The sequence below is a fragment of the Castanea sativa genome, chromosome 10, assembly GCF_040712315.1.
Source record: "Castanea sativa cultivar Marrone di Chiusa Pesio chromosome 10, ASM4071231v1".
NCBI lineage: Eukaryota > Viridiplantae > Streptophyta > Magnoliopsida > Fagales > Fagaceae > Castanea > Castanea sativa.
In genome coordinates this window covers 32,178,528-32,194,854 of record NC_134022.1, presented here as the reverse complement: position 1 = coordinate 32,194,854, position 16,327 = coordinate 32,178,528, and the positions used below count along the sequence as shown (strand labels likewise).

Below are 16,327 nucleotides of genomic sequence, written 5' to 3'. Positions count from 1 at the left end.
GGTGCCTTCCAAAGGCCATTATTCAACTGAATGTTTTTTATGTCATAAACTTGTCTGTTTGGAAGAATACAATTGATTTTCATTATTTTCCCTTTGGTAACATTTTATGTTTAGAAAATTGGTTCTAAATGGAAGATCATTAAGAACAGTTACAGCAAATAGTCTTCATACTTAGTCCACTTTGCAATAGCACGAGCTACCCAATTTGCTTTAACCCAGCCAGAAGTACAAATAGGCAAAGCTCAGTGGTTACAACTTTTAATATCCCCTCCCCCCCCCCACCAACCAAAAAAAAAAAAAGATTTAAATAAATCCGACATTTGGGTACCCTCACAAATATTTTTCTGGTTTTAACCTAAGGTTAGAGAAACTTGATAATAAAATAAAACCATTTAAAAAAAAAAACTAAATTATCTTTTTCTTCTAAATTAGTGTGGAAAAATTTCCTCCAACTCATTACATGACGATTTATAAACCTATATATGTCTATTATTTAAGTATATTACATTACAAGATTCATTGAATAAGTTATATGATTAAAAGCATATTTGGATGACTTTCTTAAAATTTATTTATTTTATGAAATACTAGGATTATTTTATCAATAGTTAACTGGGGTTATTGGAATTTTCCTCCTAACCACCAACCAATTTAACCTTACCCCCCACAGTTTTAGCATTTTAGGCCGCGGGAGCTCTCTCTCTCTATCTCTCACACACACACACACACACACACACACTCACACACGTCACAAGCACTGCCGGAACCATATACACAGTCACTGAAACTTGAGTTTGTGTTAAAATGTCTCTCTTTACCATGTCAATTCTACAGAATAGTTTGCTTCCTTCTAAGTCCATCCCTGACATTTCATTCTATCATAGTCATAAGCTCAACATCTTCCACCACCACCGCACACCCACTTTCAAATTTCAACCTCCAACGTCCACTACCGACTCAAACCATAGATACCCACAAGCCCATCTTACTTCAATCGCTTACAGAACCACCAACCATGTTAATTCAAGCTCAGAAATCAATGACACTGACATTGCTCACTGTCTTTCTCTACTGAACACTGACTGCTTGTCTGATATAAGACAAGTCCATGCTCAAGCTGTGAAGCTAAACGCTTTTGAATCAAATAGTTTGATTGGAAACAAGCTGACCATTTTGTATGCAAAGAATAAGGAGTCTCTAAAAATTGCACTTAAGGTGTTTGATGATATTCCTGAAAGAACAGTATCTGCTTATGCAGCGTTGATAAGGGCGTTTTGTCGGTTGGAGCAATGGGAAGAACTTTTTTCAGTGTTTGGATCGATGATTGATGAGGGTCTGCTCCCTAATAAATACTTGGTGCCCACAATTCTTAAAGCATGTTCCGTGATGGAAATGTTAAGGAGTGGTAAAATGATTCATGGTTATGTGATTAGGAAGGAATTGGAGTCGGATGTTTTTGTTGGAAATGCACTTATTGACTTGTATGCAAATTGTGCTGCTTTGAGACTATCAAGAAATGTATTTGATTCGATGAAGGAACGAGATGTAGTTTCATGGACTGCCCTTATTTCGGCTTGCATGGATGAAGGCTATTTGGATGAGGCAATGGAGATTTTTCATTCCATGCAGTTAAATGGAGTGAATCCTGATTTGATTTCTTGGAATGCACTTGTATACGGCTTGGCAAGGAATGGAGAGATTGCTTTGGCCCTTTTATCTTTGGAAGAGATGCAAGAAAAAGGGCTCAAGCCGAGGGTTAATTCTTGGAATGGAATCATCTCTGGGTGTGTTCAAAATGGATATTTTAAAGATGCTTTGGATACATTCAGTAATATGTTCTGTTTTCCTGAGGATCCAAATTCTGTTACAATTGCAAGCATCCTACCAGCCTGTGCGGGCTTAAAGGATCTGAATTCAGGCAGGGCTGTTCATGGATATGCTCTGAAATGTGAGCTTTGCGGAAATGTTCATGTGGAAGGATCATTAATTGATATGTATGCCAAATGTGGTAGGATTGATTATGCAGAAAAAGTTTTTGTCAAGGTGGAGAACAAGAACGCTGCTATGTGGAATGAGATGATTGCAGCTTATGTGAATGAGAGAAAAATGAAGGAGGCATTAGACCTTCTTAGATTGATGAAAAAGGATGGCCTAAGACCTGATGTGATAACTTACAACACACTACTTGCTGGGAATGCAAGAAATGGGCAAATGAAAGAGACATATGCTATGCTGTCTGAGATGATCCAGATGGGCTTGAAGCCAGATATAGTATCTTTTAATGTTTTGATTTCTGGTTTTCAACAATCTGGACTTAGTCATGAAGCTCTGAAAATGTTTCAGATCATGCAATCCAATGGTTGCTTTCTTAATCAGGTGCTCGTGGCAACTAGTCCAAATGCTGTCACAACCACTGGTGCTCTTGCAGCTTGTGCTGATCTAAATTTATTGAAACAAGGGAAGGAAATCCATGGATATGCATTGAGGAATGGGTTTGAGTCTAATATCTATGTTTCGAGTGCCTTGATTGACATGTACATGAAATGCCATACTATGGATTTGGCAACTCAAGTATTCAGGAGATTAGAGAACAGAAACACAATTTGTTTGAATATTTTGATTGCTGGCCACGTCAATAATGCACAGCTAGAAGAGGCTCTTGAACTTTTCAATGAGATGCTGCTAGAAGGAATCAAACCTAGCTCAATTACATTTTTTATTCTTCTCCCTGCCTGTGGTGATATGGGAGCTCTTAGAGTTGGGAGAGAACTACATGGCTACATCATAAAGAATCAGTTTGTTTATGATTCGAACGGTACTCTTGCAAGTGCTTTAATTGGCATGTACGCCAAGTGCAATAGCATTGTGGAGGCCAAATCAGTGTTTGACTCTGGAGTTGTAGAAGATGGTGCTCTATGGAACTCTATGATCTCTGCTTATTTGATTCATGGAATGGACAAGGATGCCATTGCCTTATTTAAACAAATGGAGTTAATGGGAATTGCACCTGACCATACCTCTTCTGCACTTCCTTCAGCTTGTGCTCATGATGGTCTAGCAGAAGAGGCACGGAAATAATTAGTTTTGATGGAGAATAGGTTTGGGATCACTGCTGATTTAAAACATTTAACATGCATTGCTGGTATTTTGGGTGGTGCTGGTTGAATTCATCATACAATTGCCATATGTGCCTGATTGTTGTGTCGGGGGTCTACACTTAACAGAGCTGAACTAAGCCCCTGATAACAGAGAATGGTTATGGTCGCATGCGCCTACAGACTCTCTTCGAGATGCAGGAATCGGCTCCTACAGTGATGAGCTTTGTAATTGTAAGGACCCCTGCCTAACTTTATAAATGTAGACTTAAAATAACCACTAGGCAAACTACTAGGCAGCAAAAGGGAGAGTGACAGATGTTTTTCCTTTGACCCAGTTTTGAGAATGAAAATGGTCCGAGCCATTCTCTTGCTTGCACACTGAGACGGTGGCCATGTTTTGGCACTAACTCTTCTACCGTTCACCATCCTATTGCCTAAATCAAAAGAATGGTTTTAACTCGCATGTTCATCTTCTCTTTCTTCCCCACCTTGCCGCAAAAGATTTCCTTCACTACTCGAAGTGGATGAGCACCTTAAAATTGAAGCCACGGGAGCATTTTGTCCATTTGATAGGTCAACACTAAAACGAAGAGAGAACATTCAAAGTCCATATGATACTAAGTTTGAGAAAAGTATAGAATGTTTTAGCAAAGCTGGCAGCACAAACAAAATGGGAAAGGGTGAACTAAAATTTTCCTATAAAGAATAATAGGTCAACACATGAATGTTCTCGAAGATACAAATTGAGTCATTGCGGCCTTCTGAAAACCAAAGTATGCGAAGTACCTGGATGTGGCAAATCAACACTAACTTGTAAAGCCTGGATGCCAAGGACCACATTTGTGTTGGCATAAGATAAGTATAACAAAACAATGTTCAACAAAGCTTCACAAGCTGATGGAAAGATCAGGCTGGCTTATAAAAAAAAGTGGCTATACTGGTACAATTTGATCTTGTCTAAAAACTATCGTTCATCTATCCCTGCAGCTGTTGCAGGGTGCTCGGTGGATTTCTCAGTGGCCACAGGGGCTTTCTTTCTACCAGGCCCTGCAGAAACTTTAACCATAGCTGGTCTTAAAAGCCGATTTCCAAGCAGAAATCCATGACGGAATTCTTGAATCACAACCCCTTCCTTGAACTCTTGAGACTCCTCACGTGCAATGGCTTCATGCAGCTATAACCAAAAAGAAAGGGGAAGCCAACAAATAAAATTAGATAGCATGTATAGATGATTTATCAAGTTGCATATCAATTCAACTAGTAACAACGACAACAAATTACAAGCATTAATTACTGCGTCGGTCATCATGATTTGGACAACTCCCAGGTTAAGAGTAGTATAATCACCTTACAACAACGAAATTAAACCTAAAGCAATAAGAAGCAAAATTGACTTTTCAATATATAAAAATGATATGATATAGAGGACGTCCTACTCTTTGTTCTTATTTTCCCCTCTAAAGTAAAAGGTGTCCGAGCAGATGCCAAACTCTATTCGACACTTATTGATTTTTTTTTTTTTTTTTTATATATTTGACAAAGGGAATGCACTGGGAATTACTTATCAAAAAGATAAAGGAAAAAAAATTGCACTGGGAATTCAATCAAGCTATGTGATCCGAAGAATGCTAAGTTTTGGCCCTACAGGGAGGGAGAATGAGAGATCACAGCCTAATGGTAACTAACCCCATTCAAGTAAGAGGAGGTCCTAGCTTTGTAGGAGAGGGATTTGGTAGTGGGAAAGGTACCCCTCATTTTGTAAGCTGCTCTTGCAGTTTGATGAGAATAGCTACAATGTGAATTCAATCAAACTACAGGACCCTAACAATCCAATCAAAATTGAATAAATCCCTAAGGAATTGACCATGAGAAAATTCCGTGTTGGATTCTCAGTGTGTACCCTATATCTAGCTTAGAATAAAGTTAAGTCAGCAACTCCAGAGAATAATCTCTCTCAGCCAGGCCAGGGTACTTATGCCTGCTTAATGGAGTTGCGTGATTCTGTTCACAGTTGAACACTTTTGTAATCTTTTACTCTTTTATCCCTGTATCCTTCCTTGTCTTAATGAAATTGTATTATTATTCAGCCAAAAAAATAAAAAACTAACAACAAAAAGGATTAGCAAACAGACATGTTGAACCTTGTTTCTGTACCTTGTCACTCAAGCCCTCAACCTCATGGTTTGAATTTTCATCCCTAATTCCCAACAAATCTGGTGCAAGAACTTTCAACCCCTCTCATGACATTAACAATAAAATCCTACAAGTTTGGTACTCACTAAAAAAAAAAAAGGCTCTCACATCTCAGATTTCTGTAAGGAGTCTCTTATCCTTGACACTTGGGAGAGCTCACAAGAATGAACAATCAAGCAAAAAGACAACATAAATACTTAACAGAGAACATGAAACTGATTTAAGTAGCAAAAGCTTTCACTTACTGAGGGATCAAATGGCTTTCCTACTGTGGCTACAACAGCCACATGTAAATTTCTCATTATCTCCACAAATTGCTTGTATATACCCTGATAACTTGCATCGATCTTTTTTTCCTTTTCTGTTTCTAGTTTAAGCTGTTGCTTGGCTCTCTCAAAATTGTCCACCATTGGCAAGAGACTCTCAATAACTTCTCCTTGGGCATCAGACCTTATGGTAAGTCTCTCCTTCTCCGATCTTTTCCTAAAATTGTCAAAATCTGCTTGTAGGCGGATATATTTCTCCTTCCCAGAAGTAATTTCTGTTGATAAAGTTAATACATTCTGGACCAATTCATTTTTCTCATTTTCTATTACATGTATCCTAGCCTCAATATCAGATATGATCTTTTCATCCCCAGCAAGAATGGCTTCCTTGTAAACTTTTATGAGGGTCGTTAAACTGGATAAATGTTGTTGATCTGCTCCGCTTTCTGATGTTTGTACATCATTCTCACCTGCCTCCTCTAAATCATTTGTCTGGGTAAGGAAAAGATAAAATGTTTACAAATTATATCAGTAAAATATTTAAAACACGATAACAATTTGAATTCATGTATGCTGATTAATGAAAATAAGAGACTTCCAACAGATATTTTCACTCATACTGTCCTATTTAGTGTCAAAAAGGAGAGAGATACAGCATGGATGACAAATTTAAAAAAACACACACACACACACAAACACAGATTCAAATAATAGAAAAAGTAAAATTCAAAATGTTGAATATTCAATATTGAAAAATTAGGACTTTGTATTAACACAGAATCCAAGATATAAGCTCTTGGGTGATAGGTGGGTACTGTGAATGTATAAAATAAAAAAAATGCAATTGGGAATACAATTAAGGAGATGCTTGATATGATGACTGAAGCATACCAACAGCATGTACTGGATTCCTGGCATTGTTAAATTTCAAAATTTTACACGTACCCTTCCCTTTCTCTAGCAAAGTAAATTTTGTTTGCTCTCTGTCATTAGTACATTTTTGCTATTAAAATAGCAAGATAATATATGTGTGTATAATTGCACCCTCAAACACATTTCCAATCAGAATGCTCACATTTCCTCAAACAATAGCTTGAGATTCAGAAAAACTCACAATGGGCAATTAAATTAGCACGTCAAAAGACGTTAAACAGGCTATTTTGGTACTTACACCATTACACATTGCAGATACAACCCCCCCTCCCTTTAGAGTAAATTAATAAATAAAAAACCCTTAATTTTAAACATGGTTAGAGTTCAAATAGACTTCGCACATTCAACTCTAGTAGGACCTATACACATCCATTGAGTCATTACAAAAGATCACTTATACCCATTTGACCTTTTATATCCGTATCACAAAGACACTTCCAATGAAAGCTACTATCATTCAGACAATATTTTTCAATAAGGAACTATAAAGGGGTTTTTATTTATTTATTTAACACACACATCTAGTCCACCATGACCTCACTTCCATCCCATTTACTATAAGAGGAGAAAGTAACATTTGAGCTAGAGCTGATTGGCAATTACGCAGCATAATAAAACGCATCCAAAGAAAAGACAAGAGAAGAGAAACAATTGACTTAACTCTCATTCAATTATCAATAAAACTATACTTTACAAAAGGCATAACATGAACATAGCTATTTATACTAAGAGTGTTTGTGTGTAACTAAATCTGTAGCAACATAGTCTCCTAGCATTTGATTGGTTAAATGGGTAACTAAAACATGCTTTGTGCAGTCCAAACATGGATTAAATTCAAAAGCAAATTGTATTAAAAGAAGTATATAACTTTTGAGGGGAAAAATAAACTTTTAAACCCTATAATTTAGGGGTTCAACAAATTAAATCAAATAATTTGAAAAGTAACTAATAATAACAATGATATAAGATTTATAATAAGTAAGAGTGAGAAGTGTACGGTGGTGGGGAGTTGGGAATCTTGGGCAGCGAGATAAGATTTGAAGGAACGGCTGCTGCGGCATTTGTTGGTGAGTGGAGATGAATTGGCGAGAGTAAAACCTAGAATCGGTCGATGAAAAAAGGATAGGGTTTTGGATTTGGAGGAAGACGAAGAAACAGAAAGGCGAGGAGGAGCGAAGAGAGAGTGATAGTGATAGTGATTAGAGAGAGAGACTGCCATTAATTACTCTTCTGTCTCTGTCTCTCTCTGTGATTGCCTTATTTCTCAGAAAAATGAAAATGAGCTTTGGGTTTGGGTTGGTGAACTACTATTCAATACACTAGTCGTGCTCGTTTGGTTTCCGGTGTTAAATTAAATAAAATACAGTTCCACCGTCTTCTCTTCTTTCTTTCTTTCTTTTTTTTTTCTTTTTTTTTTTTTTTTTTTTGCGTTTTAAAAGGGATTTTATTGCAAACCAACTACTACTTTGTAATGATTTCTATACCTCCAAACAATTCCATCAAAGACACACAAAAAAAAAAAAAAAACAATCGAAAGAATTTCATGGACCTCCATTATTTTGAATATAGTATTTGTACGAATAATCTTTATTGCCCATATCATTTTATTGGTTATCAACAACCCCCATATATATATATATATATATATATATATAGTTTTGTTTAGATCATGTTCAACCTAGATTTTCTTTTTATAATTATGTTGTCATTTATTTATGCTCATTAGGGAGTGTTTAACCTCAAATAAAATAACATGTTTGTGAACAAACACATAAGAGCATCCACAGCAGTGGAGCTAAATTTTTCGCTTTTTAGCTACACACAAAGTTACTTTATCTATTTTCCCTTCTCACATCCTACAGCAGTGGAGCTATTTTTAACTTTTAACAGAATAAAATAATATAAACACTACAATAAAATAATATTTCATTCATCCACCAACTTCCAACCACAACCACCGTCAAACCCATAAAAATTACTGTACAACCACAACCCACCGTGCCATCAAATCCCATCAAAACCAGTGAAGAAGAACAAAACAAAAACTTAGAAAAATCAACACAGCATCGAGGGGCACGATTTTAGTATCAATGGACGAGACCCATGCCCGATACTCTGTCCGATTCAGTATCGGTGGACGATACCTGCACCGAGGGGCACGGTTTCATGGTCTTCACTGACGAATCGAGCCTTAACTGATACGGACCGCCCGATTTTGCTGCCAACGGCGTGGCTCGGTCCTTCACGATCGAAATCGAAGCAAGGCAACACAGTGGATTCAACACAGCCAAACCGAAACCCATGCCCGATACTCTGTCCGATTCGGTACCGGCCGACGAGACTTGCGCCAATCATCTCTCTTGGCTTCGATCTCATCACTCTACTCGTGGGTCTGAGGCGGATGGCGGATCGGCGGCGTGGGTCTGAGGCCGATGGCGGATCAGCGGCGTGGGTCTGAGGCCGATGGCGGCGTGAGTCTGAGGCTGATCGGCGGTGGGTCGGTGACGTCGAGCTTCGGAGTTGAGAGAGATGAAACCTTCAGTGCACAGAGCACAAAGCACAGAGATGAGAGTGACTGAGAGAGAGACAGAGACAGAGACAAAGACAGAGAGAGGCTTTGAATTATTTTAATCAAACCCGAATAAAATAGTTTTTTTTTTTATAACTTTCAGCTACAGTGCTCATGTATTGATACATGAGCACTGTAGCGCAAAGCTAAAAAAATTTAGCTTTGCCTCCACTGCTGTGTATGGGATTTTGTGGTTTGAGTGGAGCTAAAATAGCAATATAGCTATTTAGCTCCACTGCTGTGAATGCTCTAAGTAATAGTTTTGACTTGAGTATTTATAATATTATATGCATATGTTTTTAATAATATACATATATAAATTTGAGATTGAATTGTATATGCTTGTAAATAATTTCATCAAATATCAAATTATTATGTGTAATTTATTAATTATTTATATTAGTCTATTTTTTTTACTAAAAATTATATAGAAGGCCCTAAGTTTATATCATGTTTCATATTAGGTTTTAGATTTTCAATTTTGTCAATGAAAGTTCCAAACTATGAACTCATTTCAATCTCAAGGCCTTTATGCTTCTATGCTATTCATTATATATTTATATTACCATTTTTTTAAAAAAACTGAAACAAAGCACTTGATTAAACTTACTTTGTGTTTCATTTATGACTTGTTCATCATAAATCAAGTTGCAACCATTCAACAAAGAGGTAGAGAGAGAAAGCAGCACACGCTTAAGAGTGAGAAAGTGAGTACCAACAAATCGAAATAAATTACTTATATGGTATTACACAAAGTTTTATTAATTGTTCCCCTTTTTCTCTACTCCATTCCTACCAAAGATCGGGTTGAATTGGCTCTGGCTCTCTCAAAGTTTTAATAATTCCTAATACAAGTTTCTACAAATCATGATTCCAAACAGTCCCCCCAACTACCCAAGCGATACGTATTTGCCCTCTTCTCAATACTTTATCAATGAAAATTTTAATTTAGATTGGTTTAAAGGAAAATACATCCAAAATCCACTACTTGGCAATCCAAACAACCATCCATGTGTATTTTAAATCATATGACCTATTACATGTGAGTCACATGATTAGTATTTAGTTTATCCAATTTAATGAGTCGCGTGATGTTTTATGAATTGTCAAATAATTGGTGATTCCTCCAAACCATTGCATGGCAACTTACAGATCCAGCAAACCATGTCCTCCAGAATAACAATTTTGAGAACAGCTTCCATTCCAGAACATGCAGATACTATATGGTAAACGGTAACGAGAAAGAAATGATATTTGCCTAATGAAATGATATTCACATGAATGAAATGTGAATTACTCTAGGATGCTTTCTGTTAAGGAATTATAAGAATAGGCTTTAATCCCTTCCATTCACAACCAAATAAGACCAAATAACCACAAATAAGGCAAACTACCGCAATTAGAAATATTGCATAACATCTCTCAAACTGACATCTTACCCTTGAGTTAAACATCCAAAACCAAGTCTACCACAGTTTCAAGTTCCTAACATAGCAAAACTAAAATAAGCCAACATAATGAAGTGACCACTGGAAGAGTCAAATGCTAATCAGCTTCCTCCTGCCTGCCTTAAGTACCTGCAGTAAAGAGGAAAGAAAGATATAGGTCATCAAAACCTTTGAGTAATGCTATGGATATTACAAATTTTACTGCATAGGCTTTACCAACTTATGTGTTAACTTTTAAACTCAACACACCAAAATTTAAAAATAAATAAAAAGGGTAAAGAGAAGATTTACTTATTATTTGAAAGTGAATTTTCTAACCCAACCTTCTTTTTTTTTTGGATGAACCCATACATATTTATGAGTGTTCTAAAACCTATGAGCTCCAACATTTAGTTTATCACTCTAATTTGGATCAAAGGATAAACTGACCTCAAAGCCAATCATCAGTAAGGCTTCAGCAGCTGTACTTTATGATCCTCACACCAAAGTATCAGTCAAATATCTTATATACATGCTAGTTTCTAAAATGTTTTAAGGACAAGCCAAGACAATTTTAAGTTCTGGAAGGAGTAGCCAACTTTTTTGAACTTCAAACAGGTAGCTGGTAATGACTTTATTGCATGATTTTTCCACTGCTTAGTAAATTCATAATATCCATCTATATGCCATAAATTAAAATGACCCCGAGTTTCTATGCATTGAACAATAAGGCAATTACAGCATTCTGTTGCACAAAATGCAGGCCCTAGATGGGCATAGTATGGAAAGCATATTCTGTAACACGTAATGCCTGAGGTAAGTGATAGAACATTCAAATTATAAACACCAAGTAAAATATTTAAAATGGACAATTATTAGTAGCCCTATATATGACACTAAGTACAACCCACATGTACCTGCTGTCACAAAAAGGACATGTACAAAATTTGAGAAGATTGATACTACAACTAATTGTACAAAATTTCTTTGGGTACTAGCATCAATTGATTTTATATGTGAACCTACAGGTTAGTCAAGTCCAGTGTGCGCATAGCGTACCTGTACAGCTATTTATCCACATGACATAGATGCAACCACTAGTTCACAAATTACATGCCCCAACAGCTGAGGCTCTCTGGCATTGGACATCAAGCCTGTCAAGCAGTTTAGTGTAACTCAAAGAATGATCCAGTGGGTTGTTTGCATCATCAGTTTCATTGTACCCTTTACTGCCATCATCTTCTGCACAACCAATGTCATCGAAGCCACTTTCAACAGGCTGATTCGTATGAATAATCTTACCAAACAACTGAAAGGACCCAGTACTAACTTTTGGTGAGCTGCAGTATTGGGTTCCAACGAATTCAGTGCCAAAGGAGGAGTGCATACTACTCTGGCTATCAGGTGATAAGTTTTCAGACTGTGAACTTCCAATATTCAGCTCAGTAGACACACTTTTCAACTTTGGCACCGTGTTGTTGCCAAAGGAATTATCAATGCACATATTGTTTTCACTTTTGAAGTTGGATAAACTGGATTTGCTGAATAGATTTTGCCTGGCTCCCTGCATGCTAGCAGGAAAAGTGTTATAATTCAACAATGTTTGGTTCATGTGTCCCATTGTTGAATTAGTATATCCTGAGAAAGGAAAGAAAAGATCACCCTCTCCATCAGTTAGCTGAACAGAGCTCTGAGGGGTTCTGAATTTCTTTGTGGGGGGTAATGCAGTGTGGACAGGTGCTGTTGGTGAAAGAACCTCAACTTGCCAAGGACTCACTCTCTTGGCATTATGCAGAACTTCAGGTTCATCCCATGTGACCTATAATATAGAGAAAGGATTACAAAAACTGAATTAGTCAATACGTAAAGCAGGTAAGAAATTTTGTGATTTGTTGTAGTATTTCAATATTATCTCAATAATTCTAAGAGATATCAAAAGTCATAATCTACTATGTCACCACAACCATACTAAATACACTTTTTTTATATAAGTAATACTAAATACACACACATATAATCATATTATTAACTTAGAAAGACAATTATACAGCTGAAACCAAGTTTCACAGCATAAAGCAAAGAAGCAAGTTGCCAGTATCCTTATCAACATTTTTTTTTTTAAAGAATAAGCTAAATTTATTCATCAAAAAACAGAGCAGAAAAAAAAAGGTACAAAGAGAACAATCTGGAAACCAAAAACAAGCTAAAACATACTACCCCCAATCAAAAACAAAAAAAAGGAATTCTCCATAAGCTACAAAGACACTTATTCTGAATAGAGCACTAGAAAACTATACTCACTATTAACTTGTATCTAACATCCTTCTTAAATATCTTAAGAATTTCACATTCGGAACAAACTCTGGTTGTATGAATTCTAGCATTATGCTTCATTTATATATGGTTTAACACAGCAACCCATGCCACCCTACCAATCAACTTTTGAAAACTTTTCATTTAAGCTCTCTCACAGCTCAATGAATCTTCTCAAGCCAACTTCCAATTCTTCTATTGAAAAGAAAACTTTATTATAGCACACCATATCCAATCAGAGAACGAGCACAAAAATAAAATATGTTCAATAGCTCAATTCTACTTCTACAAAAAAAGTCACATAACAAATCTCCTCTATATCCCCAGCCAACAAGCCACTGCCTAGTGGAAAGACTATTTTTCAGAGCTAGTCAACATAGAAAAGCATGCTTGGAAATAGCTTTAGGAGACCAAACCAGCCTCCACCAAACAACAAAAGATCTTTTCACACTACAACTAAACACCTTATTTGTAGGTGTCAACCACTCTGCCTTATCCTTCCCCACCAGCTGAATCTCATTAAGTCTGTCCCTGCACCATAACTAAGTCATCTAATCTGGCAGGATGCCAAAGCTCTTGACCATTCACTAAGCACCAAAGAAACTTTTGCAAAGACACTAGCAGCATCATAAACCATTCTAAAAACCAAACTTTGGTAGCAAAGGAATACCCCTATCAACATTAGTTCACTTTCATTGTATAGTTTATAGATCAGAAGCATAAATTCAGATAATCAGAGCATATACATGTTACACATAAACACTACGTGTACGTTTAATCTACCAATATTGTTAGGTTTGTAAAAGTGCAACAAAGCTTGCAAACTTCCAAATCTCAAAAGGTAATCAGCAAAATATAATAATATCACACACAAACAGCTTAAAAATATAGTTATACAGTGTTCACTCAAGCACACACAGAAGCACAAATGTATTTTTTTTATATAGGTAATAAGAGTATTATTAAACAAACTGTAAAACTAAAGAAAGCAAATACAAGGTGTTCATGATGGTGAACACAAGAAAATGCAACAAACAAACAATCAGCATCAACCAACAAGGAAAAACTTAAAGTGCAATACTAAGGGAAGAAATAAACTCCAAGATAGTAGAACAATCTGAGAAGCCCCAATGCCTAGACCAATCAAATAAAGTATTTTGGCATAGAGCTTGTAATTGAACCAAGGATTTCTCAGTATCCTCAAAAGAGCGCCGATTTCTTTCCGTCCAAACAATCCACATCAAACAGCCAGAAACCATATTCCATAATTATATGTATGTATGTATGTATAAAGACTTAATACATCCCCAAATCTGGATCATAATTATAAGGACTGTTTGACCTTGTAATGCTCATCCAGGACCTATAAACTAATCTTGACTGCAGCTAATGCAAAAATAACTCCAATCTGCTTCATTCTAGGAAAAGAAAACTGTATAGGATGTAAACATAAATCTTAAGGTAAACAGGAAAAACGATTTAATCCTCATCAATAAAAATATTCCCACCACCCAAAAAAAAAAAACCAGAGCCTATGCCCATGTTGATAGCATCTCATGAGACGTAACAGAAAAAGGGCACATCTGTTCCATGAGTGTACTCAGACCACCTACTTCAATGCATCAATAGAAGCAAATGCAGAGAGCTTCATCAGCCGAAAAAGAGAATGCAGCAGCTACATTACTAATATTTACCTCGATATGTTAGACCCTAGATTTCTGAAATCAGCATACGACTGCATAATTCCCCCTAAAACAAAATGGGTTCCAGTTTTTTTTTTTTTTTTTTTTTTGGGATAGGTATGATAGATTTGAACCTATGGCCCACTCCATGATTATTGCTCATTTTCGTTGGACCAATACACCAATTAGCTTTTGGTGTTCTAATACACCAATTACAGCACAGACTCAATCAATATTCAATAATTTTGGAATAAAAATCAGAAACAATCCAATCACACATAATTACAAAAATCAATGTAACAAATGAATGAATGTATGTATTGCATTATACCTGAAGCATGCGCCAAGGAGAGCCCTGCCATGGCCCACCATCCGGAACACCAGCAGCTGAAACCGTTCCCTGAAACCACGTCATCCTGGAAGAATCCTCAGTCTCCATTGCCATCCTCACTTTCATCCCAGAGGTCCAGAACACATTCAAGGCTTCTTCAACCACTTCTGCCTTCACCACAAAGTCCGACCACCCGGCCCTCGGATAATACACCACCTCAAATGGTAAACCCTGCGCCGCTAACTCCGCCGCCTCCACCACCGCCTCTGCCGATAACTTCCCCATCCCGCTCCTCGAGAATCCGTCTCTGGCACAGGCATTATCGTCCTCGGGCTTCAGTCTCGTAGTACCGCCGCCTATCTGCGAGCTCCACCTGGCGGCGGCGGCGCAGTCATTGTTAAACCGCACGGCGCGTCGGACACCGACGAACATCTGGCCCCTCGTGTTCCTCATGAACACGACGGAATCGCCGGCGACGAGCTTCTTGTGGTTGACGAACTTGCTCCAGCCGGTGGTGAGCAAGTGGCGCCTCGGAGTTCCGCGGTAGATGTGACGGAATTCCCAGACCACGCCGTGAACGTCGGTGACGGACAAGGTCTGCACCGGCGGCTCGGCCTGGTAGTTCAGCGGAGGAAAGATTGAGTCAGCGCAAAACCTCGGGACGGAGAATCCGCCGCCGTTGTTGGCATCGGACGGCGTGAGAATCTTCGCGAAGGACAAGATTTTATCCTCATCCGCAACAGCGACGTCGTTTTGGCTCCTCGAAGGCTCCGACGGACAGCCGACGAAGTTCTGTTGAGCGTGAATAGGCTGGAGGACGAGCCTGGCGAAAACCTCGTCGGTAACGGGATCGGCGAGGAAATCAACGGCGGAGATTCGGCAATGAATAAGAGGCCTGGAGAGAGCGTTAGGGGAGAGAAAAGTCGGAGGAGGAGAAGATTGCTCCACGTGGCCTTGAGGGAAGTAGTAAACCCTAGAATAAACGATGGGGATTTGGACGGAGGTGCCGGCACAGGCTCGCCAGATTTTGGAGTCGAGGCGGCGGAGATTGCCCGGCGGCGAAGGTGGGTGAAGCTGAGGTGGCATCTCGCAAAAATCTCAATCTTATTTGTTCTCTAGGGATTTGGAATAAAGATTTGAAGCATTGGTTTTGGATTTTGGGGTTATGATCAATTTATATACATAAAGAAAGTCTCCGAGTGCGAGTGTGAGAAGGAGAAAGAGAATGAGTGTGAATGGGAATGTGTGTGTGAGAGAGGGAGTGTGAGTGTGAGTGTGCCTTTCTCTCTCTAAAAAGCGTGTCTGTCTCTCTCTCTCTCTCTCTCTAAAATGTGTCTGAGCTGTGGGAGAGTGTGAGAGTGCCGTGAGAGAGAGTGTATGGGTCGGAGACGGGCACAGAAGCAAAAGCCGTGGGAGAGAGCAGTACTAGTAGTAGTAGTGGCAAATTAGAAGGATATCCTCTGATTGGTTAGAAAATTACAGTTTTAGCCACCACAACGTAACTATATCATTATC

General features: G+C 38.0%; 3 protein-coding genes across 4 annotated transcripts; 1 reads left to right on the top strand and 2 right to left on the bottom strand.

Moving 5' to 3' along the window:
- The first annotated feature begins 804 nt into the window (after positions 1–804).
- LOC142612400 (pentatricopeptide repeat-containing protein At1g19720-like) lies at positions 805–3,078 on the top strand. The gene has a single exon (XM_075784496.1). It carries the CDS (start codon positions 805–807, stop codon positions 3,076–3,078), a length of 2,274 nt encoding a protein of 757 aa, XP_075640611.1.
- Positions 3,079–3,769: 691 nt separating this feature from the next.
- Positions 3,770–7,854, bottom strand: LOC142613675 (uncharacterized). The gene is made up of 3 exons (XM_075786123.1): positions 7,488–7,854; positions 5,537–6,049; positions 3,770–4,272 (listed from the first exon to the last, which is right to left on the bottom strand). The coding sequence occupies exons 1-3, from the start codon at positions 7,707–7,709 to the stop codon at positions 4,063–4,065; spliced, it is 945 nt and encodes a 314-aa protein (XP_075642238.1). The 5' UTR covers positions 7,710–7,854; the 3' UTR covers positions 3,770–4,062.
- Positions 7,855–10,380: 2,526 nt separating this feature from the next.
- On the bottom strand, positions 10,381–16,252 carry LOC142612429 (auxin response factor 17). 2 transcript variants are annotated; one of them, XR_012840143.1, is made up of 4 exons: positions 14,813–16,252; positions 11,817–12,305; positions 11,546–11,728; positions 10,381–10,636 (listed from the first exon to the last, which is right to left on the bottom strand). XR_012840143.1 is itself a non-coding variant. In XM_075784526.1 (3 exons), exons 1-2 carry the CDS (start codon positions 15,896–15,898, stop codon positions 11,589–11,591), a joined length of 1,803 nt encoding a protein of 600 aa, XP_075640641.1. In that variant the 5' UTR covers positions 15,899–16,242; the 3' UTR covers positions 10,381–10,636; positions 11,546–11,588. The 2 variants fall into 2 exon arrangements, 1 of the variants encoding a protein (XP_075640641.1); XM_075784526.1 differs by having other exon boundaries at positions 11,546–12,305; positions 14,813–16,242.
- Between the last annotated feature and the right edge of the window lie 75 nt (positions 16,253–16,327).